Here is a 21,578-nt window from a genome sequence, read left to right as displayed (position 1 = left end):
AGACCATCATTGAAACAGGAAGGAGGGGAGGAGATAGGGATGAGGGAAAGAAGCCACCTGATAATAAGCTAAATAAGGATGCTTTTGCAGGAGTGTAAGGATCCTGCGCTGAATTTTGCTCAGGACAATAGCTATTAGGAGTGCCAGGTTTGTTCCTGAGTCGTTACAGAGTAACTTTCCCGCTGCTGAGGTCCAATAACCTGCCTGCTCTCCCCACTTTGGAAATAACTTTGAAGGAGCAAATTAGGAGATGCGGTAAGAGATTGATTTTGGTCAAGGATAAGAGTGTGGAACGGAAAAAATTAGGGAAAGGGAAAAGGAAGATTCCAGAGTGGGACTATTTCACTGTGGGTACAAGCAGGAGCCGGATTCCAAAGAAGGTGTCTAAGTTGGAAAGAGGGCTCCCAGTGCTATGGCTCTGGGATTGTTCTTGTCCCTGGGTGTGGGCCCTTCCTTTAAGATCCCTTCTCTTTCCCCATAGGGACGTCTTGGGAGGAGGTTCCTTTCTCCTCCCGCACCCCGCTGGATTCCTTGGTACTTAGTAGTCTGTTGTCTTTTCCACAGGCGGCCTTAAAATAAGCGCCTTGCACATTGCCTGTCTCTTCTCTCCTTCTCGCCCGCAGTCATGTCTGAGCCACAGAGATGGGGAAGCTCGAGGATAACGAGAGGGTGATCCTCAACGTCGGGGGCACCAGGCACGAGACCTACCGGAGCACCCTGAAAACGCTACCGGGCACCCGGCTGGCTCTGCTCGCCTCCCAGTCCCAAGGCGACTCCCCTGGCGGCGGAGAGGAGCACCACCAGCCGCCGCTTCTGCCCGCCCCCAATCCGGCCCCCAACCCTGGAGGCGGCGGCGGCGGCGGCGGCGGCCCCCTGGATACCGTGGGCGGGAGCGGCTGGAGTTCGCGCGCCAATGGCGGCGGCGTCACACGTGGCGGGAGCGGTGCGTGCTGCGAATTCTTCTTCGACCGCCACCCGGGGGTCTTCGCCTACGTGCTCAACTACTACCGCACCGGGAAGTTGCACTGCCCCGCCGACGTGTGCGGGCCGCTCTTCGAGGAAGAGCTGGCGTTCTGGGGCATCGACGAGACCGACGTGGAGCCCTGCTGTTGGATGACCTACAGGCAACACCGCGACGCTGAGGAGGCGCTGGACATCTTCGAGGCGCCCGACCTGATCACCGGCGAGCCACCTGGCGACCCCGACGACGACGAGTTAGCCGCCAAGCGCTTGGGCATCGAGGACGTGGGTGCCCTGGGCGCCTCCTCGTCTTCCTCTGCTAACGGGTCCCCTCTTGACGGAAACGGCGGTCGCTGGAAGAGGCTCCAACCTCGCATGTGGGCGCTCTTCGAGGACCCCTATTCTTCCCGCGCCGCCAGGGTAAGCGAGAAGAGCCGGGGAAGGAGGGAGAGCGCACCTAGACAGAGAGTAGGAAGCGCTCCTAATCTTTGAAAGGCCCCTGCTACACCATCCTACGTGTGCTTGTTCAAAAGAATCTCCTGAAGGAAATAGAGTTGCAACTTTTACTGTCTTTATTTTATATATCAACATCACAACCACCATAAGAAGCACTTTAGTCTAACCTTCCCCAGTGTGGTTTCTGCCCAAAATCTAGCCAGTTTAGGGAAGGCTGCCTTTCCCCTTCCTCCCATTTCACATAAGGCAGATCAAGGCTTATAATGGTGATTGGATGTTGCATTGGCACAGGTAAGTTTCTTGCCAGCATATACATCTCAGGTAAACAAGCTCTTGCCATGTACGTTACACTCATACCTCTGTGGCTATAGCAGCTGAAATAGTGATAGACTAATATTACACAAAATAGGCCTGGATGCATGATGGTGCTCCAAGGAGGTTATGCACATTGTTTTGGTATCCAGATGTTGCACAATACCTGTCCTGCTGCAGTAAGTGGGTATGAAATTAGAAGGTAGATCTGTCATACAAAGGGATAGTAGTCCAAGGTCCCATTCCCTTATTGAAGACTAACCATCATCAAGTACATTGCACAAAAGTCCAAATTCTGACATCTATATATTTGTCATGATTGTTTCCCTAATAGCTCAGATTGGCATATGTTTGTGAAGTTATTTTGTATGAATAGATCATTTGTCCGAATAGATCATTTGTCCTATTTCTTTAAAAAATGATGACAGCTGTTGGATGTAGGAATATTTTGAAGTCTGGATTTCTCTTGTGTGTGAAAGAGGTGGCACTTTATAAAGGAAATGACTTAGTTTTCTAGTATCCTGAAAATCAAGTGTTTAAAAGAGAACACTGTTTATAAGAGATATTGTGGGAAAAGTCTTAATAATAAAAACTGGCATGAAGCTATGTAATATTTCACTTACTACATGTTTAAATAACAAAGTTGGGAAACTTCAGAAGAATCTATAGGCCTGTCCACTGAAGTAAGCCTAAATAGGAATAGTGTGTCAAGTGTGTAACAAATAGCATTATCTAATTCCCCCCCTTCCTAGCCCAGGTGCCGTCCACCTAGCAGTTCGAAGGCATGCAAATGTGAGTAGATTAATAGGTGGGAAGGTAACAGAGTTCCATGTGCCTTTGGTACATAGCCATGCTTGCCATATGAACATAGAAAATGTCTTCAGACAATACTTGCTTCCTTGGGCAAAGAAACAGAGATGAACACTCCTAGAGTCAGTCATACAGTAACTGGATAGGGAAACCTTTACCTTTACTGTAACAAAACCTTTGACCCTCAATAGAATACCTTATACTAGGAATAAGTCCCAGCAAAAAGGAATGAGTTACATCTACACAGAATTGATCTGAAATCCTGTAGAATAGCTATGTCACAGAAGTAGAACAGAATGGGTAGTTTATACCTTATAGATCTGTACTTATAACTGGCTAGCACACTTTTGAATAAACATCCAACAATAAAAATGCAAATATGCCAAGTAAACTAACAGTCAATTTATGAATCACACATAGTAGCAAGAGTTTTCCTGGATTATTTGAAATAAGTACGTCTTCATCTAAAACGATTCACAGAAAGCTAGAGAAATATTCTGTATTAACCTCTAACTATAAGCTGAATCTCAGTGTGATGTTATATGTTTTTTCGTATGCATTAAAGTGTTGAATCCTGAAGTGTAGTGAGAATAATAACCACTATTTTAGATTATTTAATGGATTAAAACTTTCATGGAAAGAAAATGCTCCCTTTATCTAGAAATCTGTTCAGAGGCAGTTTATTTTGAATATTAATTACTGAGGTGCAAATGACAATGGAGGATTTTTCTGGGAACAAGAAATCAAAAGAAAATGACTTGGTATTGAACATTGTTTTATATTAATTCAATTTCAGAAAGTGTTGCACAGAGGAAAAAGCCAGGAGAAACAAAATAAAACAAAAATGTGATCATTTATGTATTAAAAGACATATTAACATAAAAAGGTTAACCCTTGCAGCTGATTGTTTAATGGATAAACTGATACTAAAAGTTATAAAAACCCCTGATAATGTTATAGCAGTTAAGCAGTTTTACTTAAAGTTAGTTTTGTAATTAAACCAAAAAGTTAAACTAATTTCACTTCCACTTTATTGTTACAGTCAGTCAGGTAGTGTTATTTCTGAACTTCAACTGATATTTCTGTTTCTTTCGCTGTTTACTATAGTGTTCCAGTTGGGACTGTGAACTTTAGTATTTCATTCCTCTACCTTGTAATGGAGAAATGGAGTGTGGATATATGTAATTTAACTGCCTATTGGAAAAGACCCTCACTGGGAAGATTGTCTCAAGGGAAGAATGATGTGGGTGGGAAAATGCTGTTTTAGTTATATTAAAAGCCACCACTTATATAAAAGACCTCCAGTATTCCATAGGTATGATAAATTTGTCCCAAGCACACTTGTTATAAGGGTAAGCAACAGGCGTATAAAAGAACTGTGATGTGCCACAAGCCTAGTCACCCAGTGGTAGAATTCAAGTAATTTAACAACCGGTTCTCTGCCTTAATGATTTCTTCCAACAACCAGTTTGCCAAACTGCTCAGAAAGTTAACAACTGGTTCTCCCGAAATGGTGCGAACTGGCTGAATCCCACCACTGTAGTCACCCATCTTCTACTTCATCTTAAGCTTTCCTTCTGGTAACCTGTTTATTCTTCCTAGCTATGACCAGCTAGTATATCCTACATATGAAAGGAACATCTATTTACATTGAGCTATTGACTTGGGAGAATACTAAGAAATCTCAGTGGTATCACTAAATCTCATTTCATCAGCTTTCCTGCTGCATTTTTCTGGTATTGTAAAATAATTTTCTTTCAAAAATCTGTGAGCTTCACTGTAGAGAGACAGGGTGTAGAACAATGAGGTCCTATTTTTTTCAAACTGTGATGGCTGGTGACCTACTGTGGTGACCTAAGACTAAAGTGTTATAAAGTGTGTGTGTATATAAATATGTGTGTGTGTGTGTGTGTGTATATACATATACACACATACATATATGCACACACATCACACACACTCACCACTGCATGATATGAATAAAACTTTTAGATTACTAAAGTATACTTTTCAAAAATATCACATATACCTGTACATAAGAAATAGATATGTGTAGCTATCAAGCTTGATACCTCGTGACTATATGGACACATCCATTAATTTTCTTGGTAATAGTACAATTTAGGAACAATATAGAATCTATTCCATTGACTTTTGGGGGGGAGAATATAGTTCAGTTTTTGATCCTAGTCTACGTTCTTAAAAATCCCAGGAGTTGCCCCATCCAAAGCTAATTTTGAGTCACAGGTATAAAGTCAACTATGTATTGTTATTTTCTGAGGTATATAGAATAATAATAGCTTGGAAAGAATACAATAAAATCTTGCTATTAAATTATAGATAATTTTATTGCTGTCTATTAGCATGATAAATAAAATAGTTCAACAATATTATGAGAAAGAATGAAGCACATTTTTTTAAAAAATGCATATGAATCTCACTAAAAAGTAGACAATAATAAAATTACTTACAAGTTTGATAACCCCAATCAGTATTAGGTGCTGATTGTGCCTAATTTCAAGTAGACTTTTGATTGAGAGTTGCTCTGAGTTGGAAACTATATAAATTTTTAAATAAATAAATACCATTCTTCCTTAATTAGCAACTTCCAGAAATCCTGGCATATAATTTCTACTATTCAAAGACAAAAAAATATAAAAATTATTAAATTGGAAAGGGTTGGTTGATGTAGTTCTTGCTCCTCCATGATAGAATGCTGAATTTCTTTATTCATCAGGAACTGTATTTTATAAATATGTTTTTATAATATATAGATATATCCTTAAAATTTTAAGAAATATATCAGAAGATTTCCATTCAATTTTCCTTACTGATATCCAGGTCCTATTTTCATATAACTATCTTTGTTTTTGCCTTGAATTAATTTCTAGATCCACAAAGATTCCTATATTAATATTAATCCTAAATACATTCACTGGAGAATAAATAGTGAACTCAGAGGGATGTGGTTTTGAATAAGCAGATTTAGATTGCTATTTATATTGCCATAAAAGATTTGTGAGATCCAGTTTAATATATGGTTGTAGCACTAATTTAGGAACCAAGGAAACTCATGGGGGGGGGGCATGCATTCTAGTCCCGCCTAAAACACAAAACCGATCAGATAATCTTGAGCCAGTCTCAGCCCTGGGAAGCAGGAAATGGCAAACCACTTCGAAAAACCTTGTGAAAAAATTGTATGTATTGTCAGACTGCTGCCAAATATCAACAATGACTTGCAGACAAACACAAAAAAAGTGTTTGGATGAGCTCTTGATTCATAACATGATTTGTAATATAATTTCTATTATATGTAAAAAGAAAGGAACATGTGATGACAGTATAGTAGAATTTTAGAATTTCCTTTTTTACTGTTCCTTTTTTACTATTTTTACTGTTTTACTGTTTTGTTTTGAATATGATATTGACCGTAAACTTTTAAAAAAATTCTATGTAGCTACAGTCAACTATATCAGATCTCCTTCATTTAATCTATATGATTGGTATTTTCTTTTCTAAAGCAATCACAAAGAAAGGGAATGAACATCTTGAATCATATGAAATTCATTAACTAGTGCTATATTTGCCATAGGCAGATGATGCTATTATGGTTCATGTGATCAGTGAGATTCATCTCAAACAGATTTGAGGCATGGAAGTTTCCACAGTGAGAATGACTTTAAATAGTGATCAAGCAATACATTTCAACTGAACCTAGATAAAACAAATAATTAATCTCCATACTTCATACCAAGTATTTAATATATTATTTTTTTCTTTATAAAACATAATTTCAACTAACTACTTATAATGAATAGCAGAGTATTTTGAATCAGGGGACTGAAGATTAATGTATGAAGGCAGTTGATCCTCATGGATTAACATTTGATTGGATGTGGGTGAAGAGTGAGCAATTGCTATAGAAAAAAAGAGGACTGAGTACTAATTTTAGGCTTCCCATGACTCATACTTCATATTTATTAAAGATAGTTGCTTTCATCTTGTAACAAGAGAAGTTTCTAATGGTGTCTTTTCTGTCCCAAACACCTTATTCTATGCCTTAGCTATAATTTGGAAGATTTTTTAAAATTTATGGCATCTTTATGAAAGTGTAATATTGTAACTTTATGAAAGTGTAATATTGAAGATGTACATGGCATATATATTAAAAGCAGAAATTAAAAAAAAACATTAAGCTATCATTTTAAAAATAGAAAGTTCTGATTTTCTATTATATTAATTTCGGTTTGGTCAACTCAGTTGTTTCAACTCCTTGGTGACAGTAATTGCCTTTCCCCCCATATTTTGCAGCTGGACAAATTCTTTTCTGAAATGTGAAATCCGAAGTTGTATGTATCATTCTTAGTGCTCTTATACTACAGATTTACACAACAACATTATAATATTGATATTTTTACTTTCAAATTCTTTTTTCTAATAAATACAAAACTAAATTTGTTTTTACCATAGCGGTCATTTGTCACTTTCATACACTTTGTCACAGTTTGAAAAGATCCTTTAAGAACTTTTTCATTGTAACCATTGGCTGCCTCACTTTTCATCCCTTTTGTTAAATTATAGACTGAATAACAAAGAGCAAAGGATTACCTATATCAAGAAGTTCCTGCAATTGATAGTGTAATCTTACCTGGTAATTGGCAATTCTACATCCTGCCTCCAGAAATATCTTCAGATGCTTCTTGAAGGTTAGGGTACAATCTTTCCATGACAAGTCATTCCTTTAATGCCTTGGTCCAGAAGCCACTAAGACAATGCTTCTATGTAAATGAAATTCATCCTAAAGACTCTTATCAACCCTCCCAACTTCATTCAAGAATCAGTTGAAACCATGTCTAACCTTCCCAGCTTTTGATGTTAGAGAAATGCAGCTGAATGTCATTAGACACTTCCTTGAGTCACCTAAGTATAAGAAGAGTACAATCTTAGACTTGCAAGATTCTGTTATTATAGCCACCCTCACTAAAAGTAGTCTTAGTTTCTTATGGAGTTGATTGTTGGTCTGATCTGTTTGGTGGAGTAACCAACTTGCACCCCCTTTGTTGAATCCCAGTAAAATTATTCTATCAGGCAGGCTTAAGCTAATTTTGTTTTATAACTAGATTAGAATCCAGATAAAAATGGATCTGAGTAATCCATATCTTTAAAAAACACTAGAAGCTTCATACCCAACAAGTTTTAAATAGTGATTACATATATTTTCTAGTAGAAAATGATTTTGAAATAGTCCCTAGGAAATGAAGTTGGGTACATTTATTTATTCATTTTTATGTATTATAAAATACAAGTTTAATATACTTGTTTAGAAAACAATTTTATCAGCACTAACTATCGATTTTCAGTCACACTGTATGACAAGGACTATTCTTTAGAGTCTGTGGCATGAAAGGACTATTATTATATACAACAATGGCAATACAAAATATTTATTATGGGTCTTATTATGTTATATTCATATTTTCCAGAGCTGGTATAAATTAAAGTTGAGGGATTCTTTTAAAACATTTTTGAAATAGCTTTGAAATAGAGAAAGCAATCAGAGGGCTGGCTCTTTGTTGTTAGAGAGATGGAGGGAATGAGATTCCTTACTGCCCAGCATCTGCATTTTCCCTATCTTTGGCTCAACTGTCTAATGCTCCTCTTGTTGCCATGGAAACATATCAGCTTCTGGCTTGTTTTCATCAAAAATAGCACCCTTCTGCCATTTATTAGTCTTAGAAAATATTTCCCATTATTTTGCCATAAATGTTTTGTGGATTATCTACAATGTCATTTCAAACAATGGTTGCGTATAAATGTACGTGCATATATCCACAATCAACTATGCTATAATAATCCAGAGATACACTTTAAAATCATGATTGAACCATAGTTTACATAAGTCTGTCTGGAACAGAAGTTGTCTTTAAATCTTTGTATAAGCAGCTCCAGATAAACAAAATGTGGGCTTTTAATTTGGAAAGCTTTACAGACAGTGTATGAGTGTGTGTGTCTATAAAACTAAACATAATGGGCACTTTCTCAGATTTGTTTATATTTAAATATTTTAAAATATAAACTACATGGTAATGAGCATGTGAAATGGAAAGTTCAATAAAAATAACGAGAAGAGTCTTGACTGTAGTCACAAACCTCCATAGTGTAGGATATAATCTTGCAATGATGGGATTCAAGAAAGGGAAGCTGATGGAGAAACACATTTATTTTGTTGCCAATGTAACTAGAAATGAGATGCTATAACCTAGAATTAGTTAAGATTTTTTTCAAAGCTTCATAAAGAGTGTAGTGAAGATGATGTCAAGTAGAAAAAGCATTCTAAATAATTAATCTGCTCTTACAATTACTTCTTGCCCTAATTTTAACTACATGAAGTCAGTATACTGAAGGCACATTAAAACGTATTTATTTTACAAATTTCTCAGAAAATCTAGGAGGTATAAAAATATATAACCTATGTCTGCTATTCATTGAGGTTGGCTGTTTTAGAATTTAAGTCATGAAATGTAGTATTGACAATTATAAAACTTCAGCCTGGCAAAGCAAAAGCAAAATTGATTACATATTTGATATACTGACAACTATAAGCAAACTATTTGACATTCTACCAAATATTTCTTTTCCTAGTCTACTCTTTAATTGTTTAAGTTAGGAGTTACCATTGGGATCTCTGGTATATCGTCAGCTTGGCTTCGTAAAGTTAATTTATGTGTAAAAAAAATAAAGAAATAATGCAGGATAGTATTATTACTGCATGTCAATATTCATTAATAACTTCAAACTAATATTCAAGAAATATGTAGTTTATACTTTATATACACTCATTTAAAAGTTAGCATTTCAAATTCAGAATTTCAAAGATATTTAGACACTTTTTACTAATTCAATTCTAATGTGGCATAGTTCACTGACTTCAGTTTGTACAGCAAATAAATCACTTTAATTAGCAATTATATTTAAACTAAAATACTTCCTTTATAAGTAAATATTAATGGAATGGCTATAAGATACAAAGTAATAACCAAAAGCCAACATGGGTTTGTCAAAAACAGATCATGCCAGACTAATCTTATCGCATTCTTTGACAAAATGACAAAATTAGTAGACCAGAGGAATGCTGTTGATATAATTTACTTGGACTTCAGTAAAGCATTTGATAAAGTAGACCATAACCTACTACTAGATAAAGTAGAAAAATGTGGGTTAGACAGCACCACCACCAGATGGATTCGTAACTGGCTGACCAACCGCACTCAACGTGTAGTCCTCAACGGAACTACATCCACATGGAGGGAAGTACGCAGTGGAGTACCCCAAGGCTCTGTTTTAGGCCCAGTACTCTTCAACATCTTCATCAATGACTTGGACGAGGGGATAGATGGGGAACTCATCAAATTTGCAGATGACACCAAGCTGGCAGGAATAGCCAACACTCCAGAAGATAGGCTCAAGTTACAGAAAGATCTTGACAGACTTGAACATTGGGCGCTATCTAACAAAATGAAATTCAACAGTGAAAAAAGTAAGGTTCTACATTTAGGCCAAAAAACAAAATGCACCAGTACCGTATATGTGGTACCTTGCTCAATAGTAGTACCTGTGAGAGGGATCTTGGAGTCCTAGTGGATAACCATTTAGATATGAGCCAGCAGTGTGCAGCAGCTGTTAAAAAACACAGTTCTGGGCTGCATAAACAGAGGGATAGAATCAAGATCACGTGAAGTGCTAGTACCACTTTATAATGCCTTGGTAAGGCCACACTTGGAATATTGCATCCAGTTTTGGTCGCCACGATGTAAAAAAGATGTTGAGACTCTAGAAAGAGTGCAGAGAAGAGCAACAAAGATGATTAGGGGACTGGAGGATAAAACATATGAAGAACGGTTGCAGGAACTGGGTATGTCTAGTTTAACAAAAAGAAGGACTAGGGGAGACATGATAGCAGTGTTCCAATATCTCAGGGGCTGCCACAGAGAAGTGGGAGTTGGGCTGTTCTTCAGAGCACCTGAGGGTAGAACAAGAAGCAATGGGTGGAAACTGATCAAGGAAAGAAGCAACTTAGAACTAAGGAGAAATTTCCTGACAGTTAGAACAATTAATAAGTGGAACGACTTGCCTTCAGAAGTTGTGAATGCTCCAACACTGGAAATTTTTAAGAAAATGTTGGATAACCATCTGACTGAGATGGTGTAGGGTTTCCTGCCTGGGCAGGGGGTTGGACTAGAAGGCCTCCAAGGTCCCTTCCAACTCTGATGTTATGTTATGTTATACCATGGATTAATTCTATGAATCTCCCTGAAATGAATAATCTACAAGACACAGATTTGAATTAAATCCATTATTTCTTTACACTACAGGTAGTCCTCAACTTAAAACAATTCATTTAGTGCCCATTCAAAGTTACAACGGCACTGAAAAAAGTGACTTATGACCATTTTTTAAACTTGTGACCGCTGCAGCATCCCCATGGCACAGGATCAAAATTCAAACACTTGGCAACAGACTCATATTTATAACAATTGCAGTTTCCTGTGGATACGTAATCACCTTTTGCGATGTTCGACAAAGTCAGTGGGAAAGCCAGATTCACTTAACAACCATATTATAAAAATATGTTAAGATTTCTAATATAAATACAAAATCTAACTTATTAAAGTTATTTTATTTGTTTATTTATTTATTTATTTGATTTTTATACCGCCCTTCTCCCGAAGGACTCAGGGCGGTGTACAGGCAAAAATAAAACAGGTAATACAATGTACAATTTAAAATGCAAATTAAAAAAACTTATTTTAAAACTAGCCTGAAAAGTTAAAATATATAAAAAACTAAAACCCCATTTAAAATTAATTAATAGAAAAATTTAAAATTGATAAAATTCAATTCAAGCCAGCCCCGCGCGAATGAAAAGATGTGTCTTCAGTTCGCGACGGAATGTCCGAAGGTCAGGTATTTGGTGTAAACCCGGGGGAAGCTCGTTCCAGAGTGTGGGAGCCCCCACAGAGAAGGCCCTTCCCCTGGGGGCCGCCAGCCGACATTGTTTGGCGGACGGCACCCTGAGAAGTCCCTCTCTATGAGAGCGTACGGGTCGGTGGGAGGCATGTGGTAACAGCAGGCGGTCCGGTAAGTACCCAGGCCCTAAGCCATGGAGCGCTTTAAAGGTCGTAACCAAAACCTTAAAGTGCACTCGAAAGGCCACAGGTAGCCAGTGCAGTCTGCGCAGGAGCGGTGTTACGTGGGAGCTACGAGTAGCTCCCTCTATCACCCGCGCAGCTGCGTTCTGGACTAACTGAAGCCTCCGAGTGCACTTCAAGGGGAGCCCCATGTAGAGAGCATTACAATAATCCAAGCGAGAGGTAACGAGCGCATGAGTGACTGTGCACAAGGCATCCCGATCAAGGAAGGGGCGCAACTGCCGAACCAGGCGAACCTGGTGGAAGGCCCTCCTGGAGACGGCCGTCAAATGATCTTCAAACGACAGCCGTTCATCCAGGAGGACACCTAAGTTGCGCACCCTATCCTTTGAGGCCAGTAACTCGCCTCCAACAGTCAGCTGCAGCTGACTGAATCGGGATGCCGGCATCCACAGCCACTCCGTCTTGGAGGGATTAAGCTTGAGCCTGTTTCTCCCCATCCAGACCCGTATGGCTTCCAAACACCGGGACAGCACTTCAACAACTTCATTGGGGTGGCCCGGGGTGGAAAAGTACAGCTGGGTGTCATCCGCGTACTGCTGGTATCTCACCCCGAAGCCACTGATGATCTCACCCAACAGCTTCATGTAGATGTTGAACAGAAGGGGCGAGAGAATCGATCCTTGCGGCACCCCACAAGTGAGGCACCTCACGGTCGACCTCTGCCCCCCTGTCAACACCGTCTGCGATCGGTTGGAGAGATAGGAGGAGAACCACCGATACACGGTGCCTCCCACTCCCAATCCCCCCAACCGGCGCAGCAAGATACCATGGTTGATGGTATCAAAAGCCGCTGAGAGGTCTAATAGGACCAGGGCAGAGGAATAACCCCTGTCCCTGTCCCTCCAGAGATCATCCACCAATGCGACCAAAGCTGTCTCCGTGCTGTATCCGGGTCGGAAGCCGGACTGGAACGGGTCTAGATAGACATCTTCATCCAGGTATTGGGGTATTTTTCCATAAAAGAAAAGATAATCAAGGATGCCCATGCAATCTGGAAAACAAAACAAAACAAAGTATAGTAGAATACAACACAATATTGTTAATATTATTAATAAAATTATGATTCAGTAATAAAAAGATTGGAAAGTTTAATAAATGGATTTATTAAAATTCTAATGTACACAGTAGAAAGGAGACATTTACAAATAATTATAGCTTAGACAGTATTTTCATAGTAAATAGACTGCTAACAAATGAACCACAAGATAAAGAATATAATGAGATGTTCAGTATGTTCAGTGAATATGCAGCAATCACAACTAAGAACCATAAATAATAAAATGAGCATGCCTTTTAGTAAATTAATGAACTGGGAATGGAACGTCAGGAGGTCATCAAAGGTTAAGATTGTTACTATTCTAGTTATCATAGCTGGCTTTTCCTATTCCTGTTTTAAATACATTACATCCAAAACCCATGGAAGGCATAACTATTGCATTTCTCTCTGAGGAGTCTGTTTAGGAACTGAAGTAATCTTCTTGGGTAATGAGATTGGATGTGAATGGCTGCTGAAGGAGGAAAGAATTGTTTGGAAATAGTTGAAGACCATGTGATTTTGAATGACTTTTCCTCTTAAAAGAGCCACATCCCACACAATTTAAGAAAAATCAAAATCTGGAGAGCCATTTCAAGGACACAGATCAAAAGTACAGTAACATCTTCCTTCCATATTTCTTTTTTAAAAAGGAATTTCTCTTAAAATTCTTTGATTTCCTAAATTCTCTAATATCTTTTAAGAATTCATGTATTAAATAAATAGATACCAAGAAACATAAATGGTTGCTTCATTATTCAATGTATTCATTATTCATAGAAATGAAAGGCAGCATGGAATTGTGTGAAAGGAAGAAAACTAAAACAGATCATCACAAAATATGCCACATAGTCTAAGTCAATACGAACCCATGAAGCTACCACTAATGAAATTCTAAAGTTATTACAAGTTTATATATACTCTATTAAGAGAATCCATTAATTTCACAATATTTCACTACCATTTTTAATATCCATACTATTATATTATTTCTACTACAGAGTTTTATCTCTTATCACTTAGGTTCAGACCAAATCACTATTATGGGACTCTAGTTAGCAATGAGTTAGGTTATCTTCATATCATTATAGTATCCTATTAATAATTCTGTCTGGTTTGATACAAATTGCACTTCAACAATTTTTGGTGGGTCCATCCTATTGAGCGGGGGTCTCCAACCTTGGTCCCTTTAAGACTTGTGGACTTCAATTCCCAGAGTCCTTCAGCCAGTAAAGCTGGCTGAGGAACTCTGGGAGTTGAAGTCCACAAGTCTTAAAGGGACCAAAGTTGGAGACCCCTGCTATTGAGGATAGTAAACAAATGCATAATGCAAATAATTATGCACAGGATTATTCTGTGGGTCAAATAATTCTAAAATTGCTTTATATTGCATTTAACATCTATCTGGTGTGCAAATATGTATAAAGCAATCATATCTGAGAAAATGGTTGATTGGAACTGTCCCTTATATGCTACTTTTTCTTTATATGGGAACATTTTGATTCGTGGAATGATTTGAAATAAGCTTATCTGTCCTAAAACAGTCCTGTAAAAATACTAGTTAATGCCATGCTTAGTAGAGGCGATCCCTGACTTACAACCAGTTGAAGTTACAAAAACGTTGAAAAAAATGATTTATGACCATTTTTCATACTTTCATACTTTCAACCATTGCAGGAACTCCGAGGTCATGTGGTCAAAATTTGGGTGCTTGGCAACTCGGATGTGTTTATGACAATTGCATTGTACTAAGTCATGTGATCACCATTTGTAATCTTCCCAGCCGGCTTCCGACAAGCAAAGTCAATGGGAAAAGCCAGATTTGCTTAATGACTGCATGGTTTACTTAACAACTGCAATGATTTGCTTAACACTTGTGGCAAAAGGATCATAAAATGAGGCATAACTCAACAACTGCCTTGCTTATCAACAAAAATTTTGGGCTCAATTGTGGTCATAAGTCAAGGAATAGAATAGAATTTTTATGGGCCAAGTGTGATTGGACACACAAGAAATTTGTCCTGGTGCATATGCTCTCAGTGTACATAAAAGAAAAGATACGTTCATCAAGAATCATAAGATACAACACTTGACGATAGTCCTAGGGTGCAAATAAGCAATCAGGAAATAATATCAATATAAATTGTAAGGATACAAGCAAAAATCAGAGAACAAGAATATAAAGTACAGACTTTCGTCAATGACTTGGCATTTATTACAGAAGAACCCTTAGAGACAGGATTAATACTACTACAGAATATAAACCAATTTCACAAAGTGGCAGGGCTTAAAATAAACAGAAATAATAACCAAAAATTTAACTAATAGAATAGAATAGAATTTATTGGACACACAAGGAATTTGTCTTGGTGCATATGCTCTCAGTGTACATAAAAGAAAAGATACCTTCATCAAGGTACAACACTTACAACACTTAATGATAATCATAGGGTACAAATTTAACACTTAATGATACAACACTTAATGATACAACATAATGATAGTCATAGGGTACAATAAGCAATCAGGAAACAATCAATATCAATATCAATCATAAGGATACCAGCAACAAAGTTACAGTCATACAGTCATAAGTGGAAAGAGATGGGTGATGGGAATGATGAGAAGATTAATAGTGCAGATTTAGTAAATAGTTTGACAGTGTTGAGGGAATTATTTGTTTAGCAGAGTGATGGCGTTTGGGAAAAAACTGTTCTTGTGTCTAGTTGTTCTTGTGTGCAGTGCTCTATAGCGTCGTTTTGAGGGTAGGAGTTGAAACAGTTTATGTCCAGGATGTGAGGGATCTGTAAATATTTTCACGGCCCTCTTGATTCATGCAGTATATAGGTCCTCAATGGAAGGCAGGTTGGTAGCAATTGTTTTTTCTGCAGTTCTAATTATTTTCTGAAGTCTGTGTCTATCTTGTTGGGTTGCAGAACCAAACCAGACAGTTATAGGGGTGCAAATGACAGACTCAATAATTCCTCTGTAGAACTGGATCAGAAGTCCTTGGGCAGTTTGAGCTTTTTGAGTTGGTGCAGAAAGAACATTCTTTGTTGTCCTTTTTTGATGATGTTTTTGATGTTAGTTGTCCATTATAGATCTTGCGATATGGTAGAATCTAGAAGGACTACCTGTATCTAAACTAAAATTTGAAAGAAGAGATTGAAGGTATTAACTCTGTTGGCCTAAGCCCTTTAAGTCAGTATTTGTACAGGTTTGGAAACAGTTGTGTGAAATTATGTAGTTCCTTGTGTTTTACAAGGAATGGAAATTATTTTGAAATCTTGCAATTCTATAACCATTTTAATTTCATATTGGTATACATTTTACATGGGAACAGCAAGAGGCAGAGGATGTTCATCCAACTTAAATAACTTAAATATAAATGTAAAGTAACTTAAATATAGAATTCTAGGCACAGCAAAGTTCTGGTTCTGATACACTTCATTAGGAAAAAGTTGCTATTTGTTAAATGAATAAAAACATAAGAATTCAAATTCAATTCTGTGGAAGTAGAGATGTGATAACAGAAAAACATCCCTTAAAAAGCATTCAAGTTTTACTTTATTACAAGTCACATTGCCTTCTATAATACATGCAGTTGTTTGAATGACTCATACGTGTGACAACATCTTATTGTTACTTATGGACTTCTTATTTTTTAAGAAAAAAGTTCACAGCTTTGAAATGTGATTATAAAGTAAAAACACTAGGATTAACTATCCATAATCATCTTTTTGAAGGAACTTTTTCCCTCAAAGAGCTTAGCTTTAGCACTAAGTGACCTTATAGGACCTAACAACATCAGAAAAATACTGATAGATTGAAATAGCATGAATATTCCATTACAATGGTCATTTAGCTGATTTTTTTGGTATAGTTCCTTATATTAGTCTATAAAGTTTTAATTACATATTGTACTTCCCAACTGATAAATAGCTTTGAAATTCCAAGCTATAATAGAGAAAAGAATATAAGCGGAAATAGAACATGGAGTATTTGAATATTGTAAATTCTGTAATCTGCATTAATAGATTAATAGTATCCATTTACAATAAATAATATGCATTATTCACTCTGCATTTGGAATAAAATGCTCTGGTTACACAAGCTAACTGGAGTGAACCTAAAACAATGAATCATTTGTCTAGATGTCACAATGTAGGCTCTGCCCCTTATGTACTTTTGTGTAGCACTATCACATAACTACAAAAGGGTAGAGTTTTTGTAATCATTGCATAGTACACATTTTGTCACTTCCTCCCCTTTAGCATCCTTATGTGGATATCCATGCTTGGGCAACATATCTTAAAAGGATATTTGCAAAACATATTGTGACTAGACAGGAACAGCCAGGAGTCTGGAAATCAAAATCAATGAGACATGATTGAAAGAGCCTGCTATGTTTAGCTGGAGAAAATAAAATCAAGGAGAGATGCAACAGTAATATTCAAGTACTGCAAAAGCTGACTTGTGGAAGAGAAGTTATATGCTATTCCATAGAGCTACAGAACTACCATAGAGCTACAGAACTACAACCCACAACAGTGGGTAAAATGGCAAAGAATTGGAATTTGACTAAAAGATAGAGGGAATGAAAGTGGAAATAGTAAAAAAATCCTGAACTGACAATATTTAACTTGTGGGCTTGACAACTATCTTTCAAGATAGACTGTTTAAATTATTATACAAACCTTTTTGTTAGAAAGTTTTCCTTATATTTAAATTCAATCTAGACAGTTGCACTTTATACTGATTATTTTTGATCCTAGTTTCTGTGGCAATGTAAAATGCAGAGTAGTTCCTGAGCTTCGCCCCTATGGCATCCTTTTATATAGTTGAACATTGATATCATCTTTGTTTCTCCAGGCTGAGCATCCCAATTTTTTCTCAACACCTTTGCCACTCTCCTCTAAATCTGTTCTAACTTATTCAAATCCTTTTGAAGTTATGGTGACCAGATACCAATTACAAGTTAAGTGTGGTCTCATTAGTGCATAGCAGAGAGGAATAAGGTCTTCATCTTAATCCAACACTTCTTCTTATACAGTCTAGAATTGTGCTAGCTTTTCCAGTAACTATCTCACATTGACAGCATTCATCTTGCTTTCAATAACTACACACAGTTCTTTCTTGTGAAATAATACTCCAAAGCCATGAATTCCCCAACTTGTCTCTGTCTCATTTTTTCCTTCCCCAGCTTTCTTTTCACTCCAATCTTTAAAGTGGTCCAGATTATAGTCACATTGGCTTCCTGGGCATTGGTCAAACTTTCCAATTTTGCAACAGCTCCAAATTTGATAAGCAATTCAACAGTCATGCTATCTAGTTCATGAAAAATAAAGTTTAATAATATTGCACCAAGAAAGACCTATAGGAATCCTACTGGTTTTTGTTCTCAGTTTGATGTAGATCATTACTACTGAACCTCTGGATATGGTTTTTAGCCATTATGGATTCATCCTACCATAATTAGTTGTTCCACTCTCTGTAATTCTGCCACCTATTCAAAATTAGTATAAATGATTGCAAGGACGTTCTGATTTGAGAATGGACCTGCCAATGTCAGAATCAAAATGGTTTGACACTTTCAGAATTGGCAGTATTTAAAGAACATTTTTTTCCTGTTGAATGTGGCTGCTACTTAGTGTGCTATATACCCAAGTTACATACTGGAATGTGAGAGAGAAACCTCAGGAAAGGATTGTGAATCAGGCAGAAGATGAATTAGATATCTGCAACCTGTTTTGTATGCATTAAAAGCTATCCAGAATTGCCCCCATATGCCCTGGGATCAGTTTTGGGGTAATCTGTCAGACCATAACCATATTCTATGTAGCCTTTGAGGTCAATTCTTTTTATCTGACAAAGCTAGCGCCTGGCATAAAAAGCTGAGAAATAAATATAACCCTTTAACATAGAGAAAGCATAACTATTTCTGTAGGTAAATTGCCTTGAATATGTATCCAAGAACCAAGAGCCAGCTGCAGCCTGACAGTCTGATTTGAAAGAGGCTCATTAACTATGACATGTCTTTGAAATCCAGATGAAAAACATTGCAGCCCAAGCTTAGCATTTAGACAGAAATATAAGCAAAGGAGTTATCAAAGAAATAGCTTTAAAGTGGCACAGAGAAATTCAAGTTGTGATGCTTTGTGTACCCAGTGAAATAAGGAACATTTCATTTTTAAACTTTAACATGGAGTGGGGATTTCTTTCTGCATAAATAATATTATTTAACCTTTAAAATACCTTTCCAACAATTCATCTCTTGATTTATTCATATAGGTTCTTAAAGAGATATTTTTATATTTTTTGTGCATATCTAGGCTGTTTAAATCTCATTGCCTTGTACTAAAAGTACAGAAAACTACAAAATAATATTAAATATTTAACTCAAAAAAGTTGTTTATTTCAATTGAATTAACAGTCTTTCCAGACCATTAAAAAAGGGGAAAAAAAAACTAATGACGATACAATGAGAGTGATAGAAAAACAAAGTACAGACCATTTAAGAATGCAGAGAAAGGTGCTGTGTCTTCCCATATCCAAATCATCCCATTTATCATCCCACCTCCCACAAATTATTTTTCATGAAAAACCCAATTAAAAGTTTAAGAGGAAAAAAAAGAATATTTCAGTCAAATCTTCAATTCTTTTTAATTTTAATCATTCCAATCACTGCTTTCCCTTTTCCTGCTTCATCTGCTAGAACAGTTGTTTAAATGAGCAGTAGAATGAGAAAGAAAAATAAGTTTTCCTTCATAGCCCTTTTCTCTTAGACTCAACTTTTACTATATCACCTCTCACATCTGCCAGTATGTACCCTTCCAAGCAATCTGAGCAGGCCTTTTTTCAGGATTGCTGAAAAAAGCACTAATGAGGTAGTCCAAATTCTAATAAAGAAAAAAATTATTTTTCAGTTGGTGTAAGAGCAGGTTTGTTTCAATATCATGATTGAGTGATTGATTGATTGATTATGTGTTGTCAAATCAATGTTAGCTCTTAGTGACTACGTAGATTTTTCCCTGTGATAATCTGCCCCTAACCTGATCTTGGAATCTTTCAATGATGCATTCATTGCCACCATAATTGAGTCAATTCACCTAGTCATCATCTTCTATTTCCTTCTACTTTTCCCAGAATTAGAACCTTTTCTACAGAGCTGAGTCTTTGTATAATGTGTCCAAACAGGGATAATTTAAGCCTGGTCATTGTGCCTTGAGTGAGGACTCTGGGTTGATTTGTTTGATGAGCCATTGGTTTCCTGGGTATCCATGGTATTCTCAGGATCTTTGGCACCAAAATTCAAAGGTGTCAATGTGCTTCTTTGGCTTCCATATAGTGTCACAGTGAATACAATGGCTTGCACAGTTCTGATCTTTATATATGTGGATACATTATATCTTTGTAAAAAATAATATCCTAAGAATCCTCGTTGTGCTATCACAGAGAAAGAAATTAAATCATGCAATAGACCATTTTTTTCTCTTTATTGTTATCTATTTCACTTTTTAAAATTTGCTTACATACTGTATATATTTAAATTGATCACATAACTGTTCTTAAGTTATCCCTTTGCATACTGTATTTGAAAAAGTATTTTGGGAAATACTCTTATTTCCAAAGAGAATAGATGATGCAGCCCATAGTTAAATATCTTTTCTTTCATAAGGTAAGAAAGAGAATTATAGCTTCTGAATCTATATGTTCTATATCTACTTATAAAACTGATCTTTACATCTTTGACAATTTTTTTTTTGATGTGGGTAAAATACAATCTCCCATCTAACATATTAAAAAATCAGATGAATATTCATAGGACATGCCAGCTGTACTGTTATGTCTGTCTTCGGAGAACTCAAATTATCATGCCCCAGTTCAGTTGCCTGCTTAATGAAAATAAATAAATATGGAGATAGACAAATGTTTTGGACATGACTGTTGGAAAATGCAGCTCAGAGTTTTCTCAAGGTTAACTTGCTATAGCAGATATTCCAACAGGAGTGTTACATTTTTGGTGACAGAATTATATCTTGTAGCAGCGGTATGCATTTTTGTAGTATTTCTAATATAGAATACTTCTGCTTAGAACAAATACTGTATGCGGCCTTGTTGAAACATGGACAGAGAAATGCTGAAATTATGAAAGCATGTAACCTTGAAAATAGGATGTTGTGAATTAGGGTAACTGGTGCCGAGATTAAATGTAAACGAATGACATTCTGGAAAAGAAATGTCAGTTAACAGAAATGGCTGTTTTACCACTATTTTCCTTATTTTTGGAGGTGTCAGTTTTATTATAGTCTGTTATACTAAAAGCAGATGCTTGGCATCAGTATGATCCACAGTGGTCCAACTTCTGCATTTTAAATATTTCTTGCTGCGTTTATTTCTTTTTCTCGTCACATATAGAAAAATAAGTATGGGCTAAAGTTTGCTTGCCTATAGTTCATCCTAATTAAAGCTTAATTAAATATCATTGGACAACAAAGATTTTGCTTCCTGAACACTTTTGGTTGTATTTTATAGATTTTTGGCTGCTAAGTACAAAACTAACCTGTAATTTAACCTATTCCTGATCATTTTATAGAAATCTTCTGTTTTCACATCATGGCAATGTACACTCTTCATAGCCATGTTGCACACATGAAAGAAACATACAAAAACATGGATCTGTCATTGAAGCACATCCAACACACCAAGTACAACTAGAGTAACTGTGGAGATGTAAAAGTAGTGTCTCTGCTGCTTGTAATACAGCTTGAATATACTTAGTACTGTTGTTACAT

The 21,578-nt window shown here is 36.7% G+C and overlaps 1 protein-coding gene across 7 annotated transcripts in view; it reads left to right on the top strand.

Moving 5' to 3' along the window:
• Nucleotides 1–642: 642 nt before the first annotated feature.
• Nucleotides 643–21,578, top strand: part of KCNC2 (potassium voltage-gated channel subfamily C member 2) — an 82,074-nt gene continuing 61,138 nt past the window's right edge. For all 7 annotated transcript variants that reach the window (XM_058190468.1, XM_058190473.1, XM_058190471.1 and 4 more), the window contains exon 1: nt 643–1,380. In XM_058190468.1, the coding sequence (XP_058046451.1) occupies nt 643–1,380 (738 nt within the window). The remainder of the gene's footprint in view (nt 1,381–21,578) is intronic.

This window comes from Ahaetulla prasina, chromosome 7 (genome assembly GCF_028640845.1).
Source record: "Ahaetulla prasina isolate Xishuangbanna chromosome 7, ASM2864084v1, whole genome shotgun sequence".
Lineage (NCBI taxonomy): Eukaryota > Metazoa > Chordata > Lepidosauria > Squamata > Colubridae > Ahaetulla > Ahaetulla prasina.
This window is presented reverse-complemented; position numbering and strand designations above follow the sequence as displayed.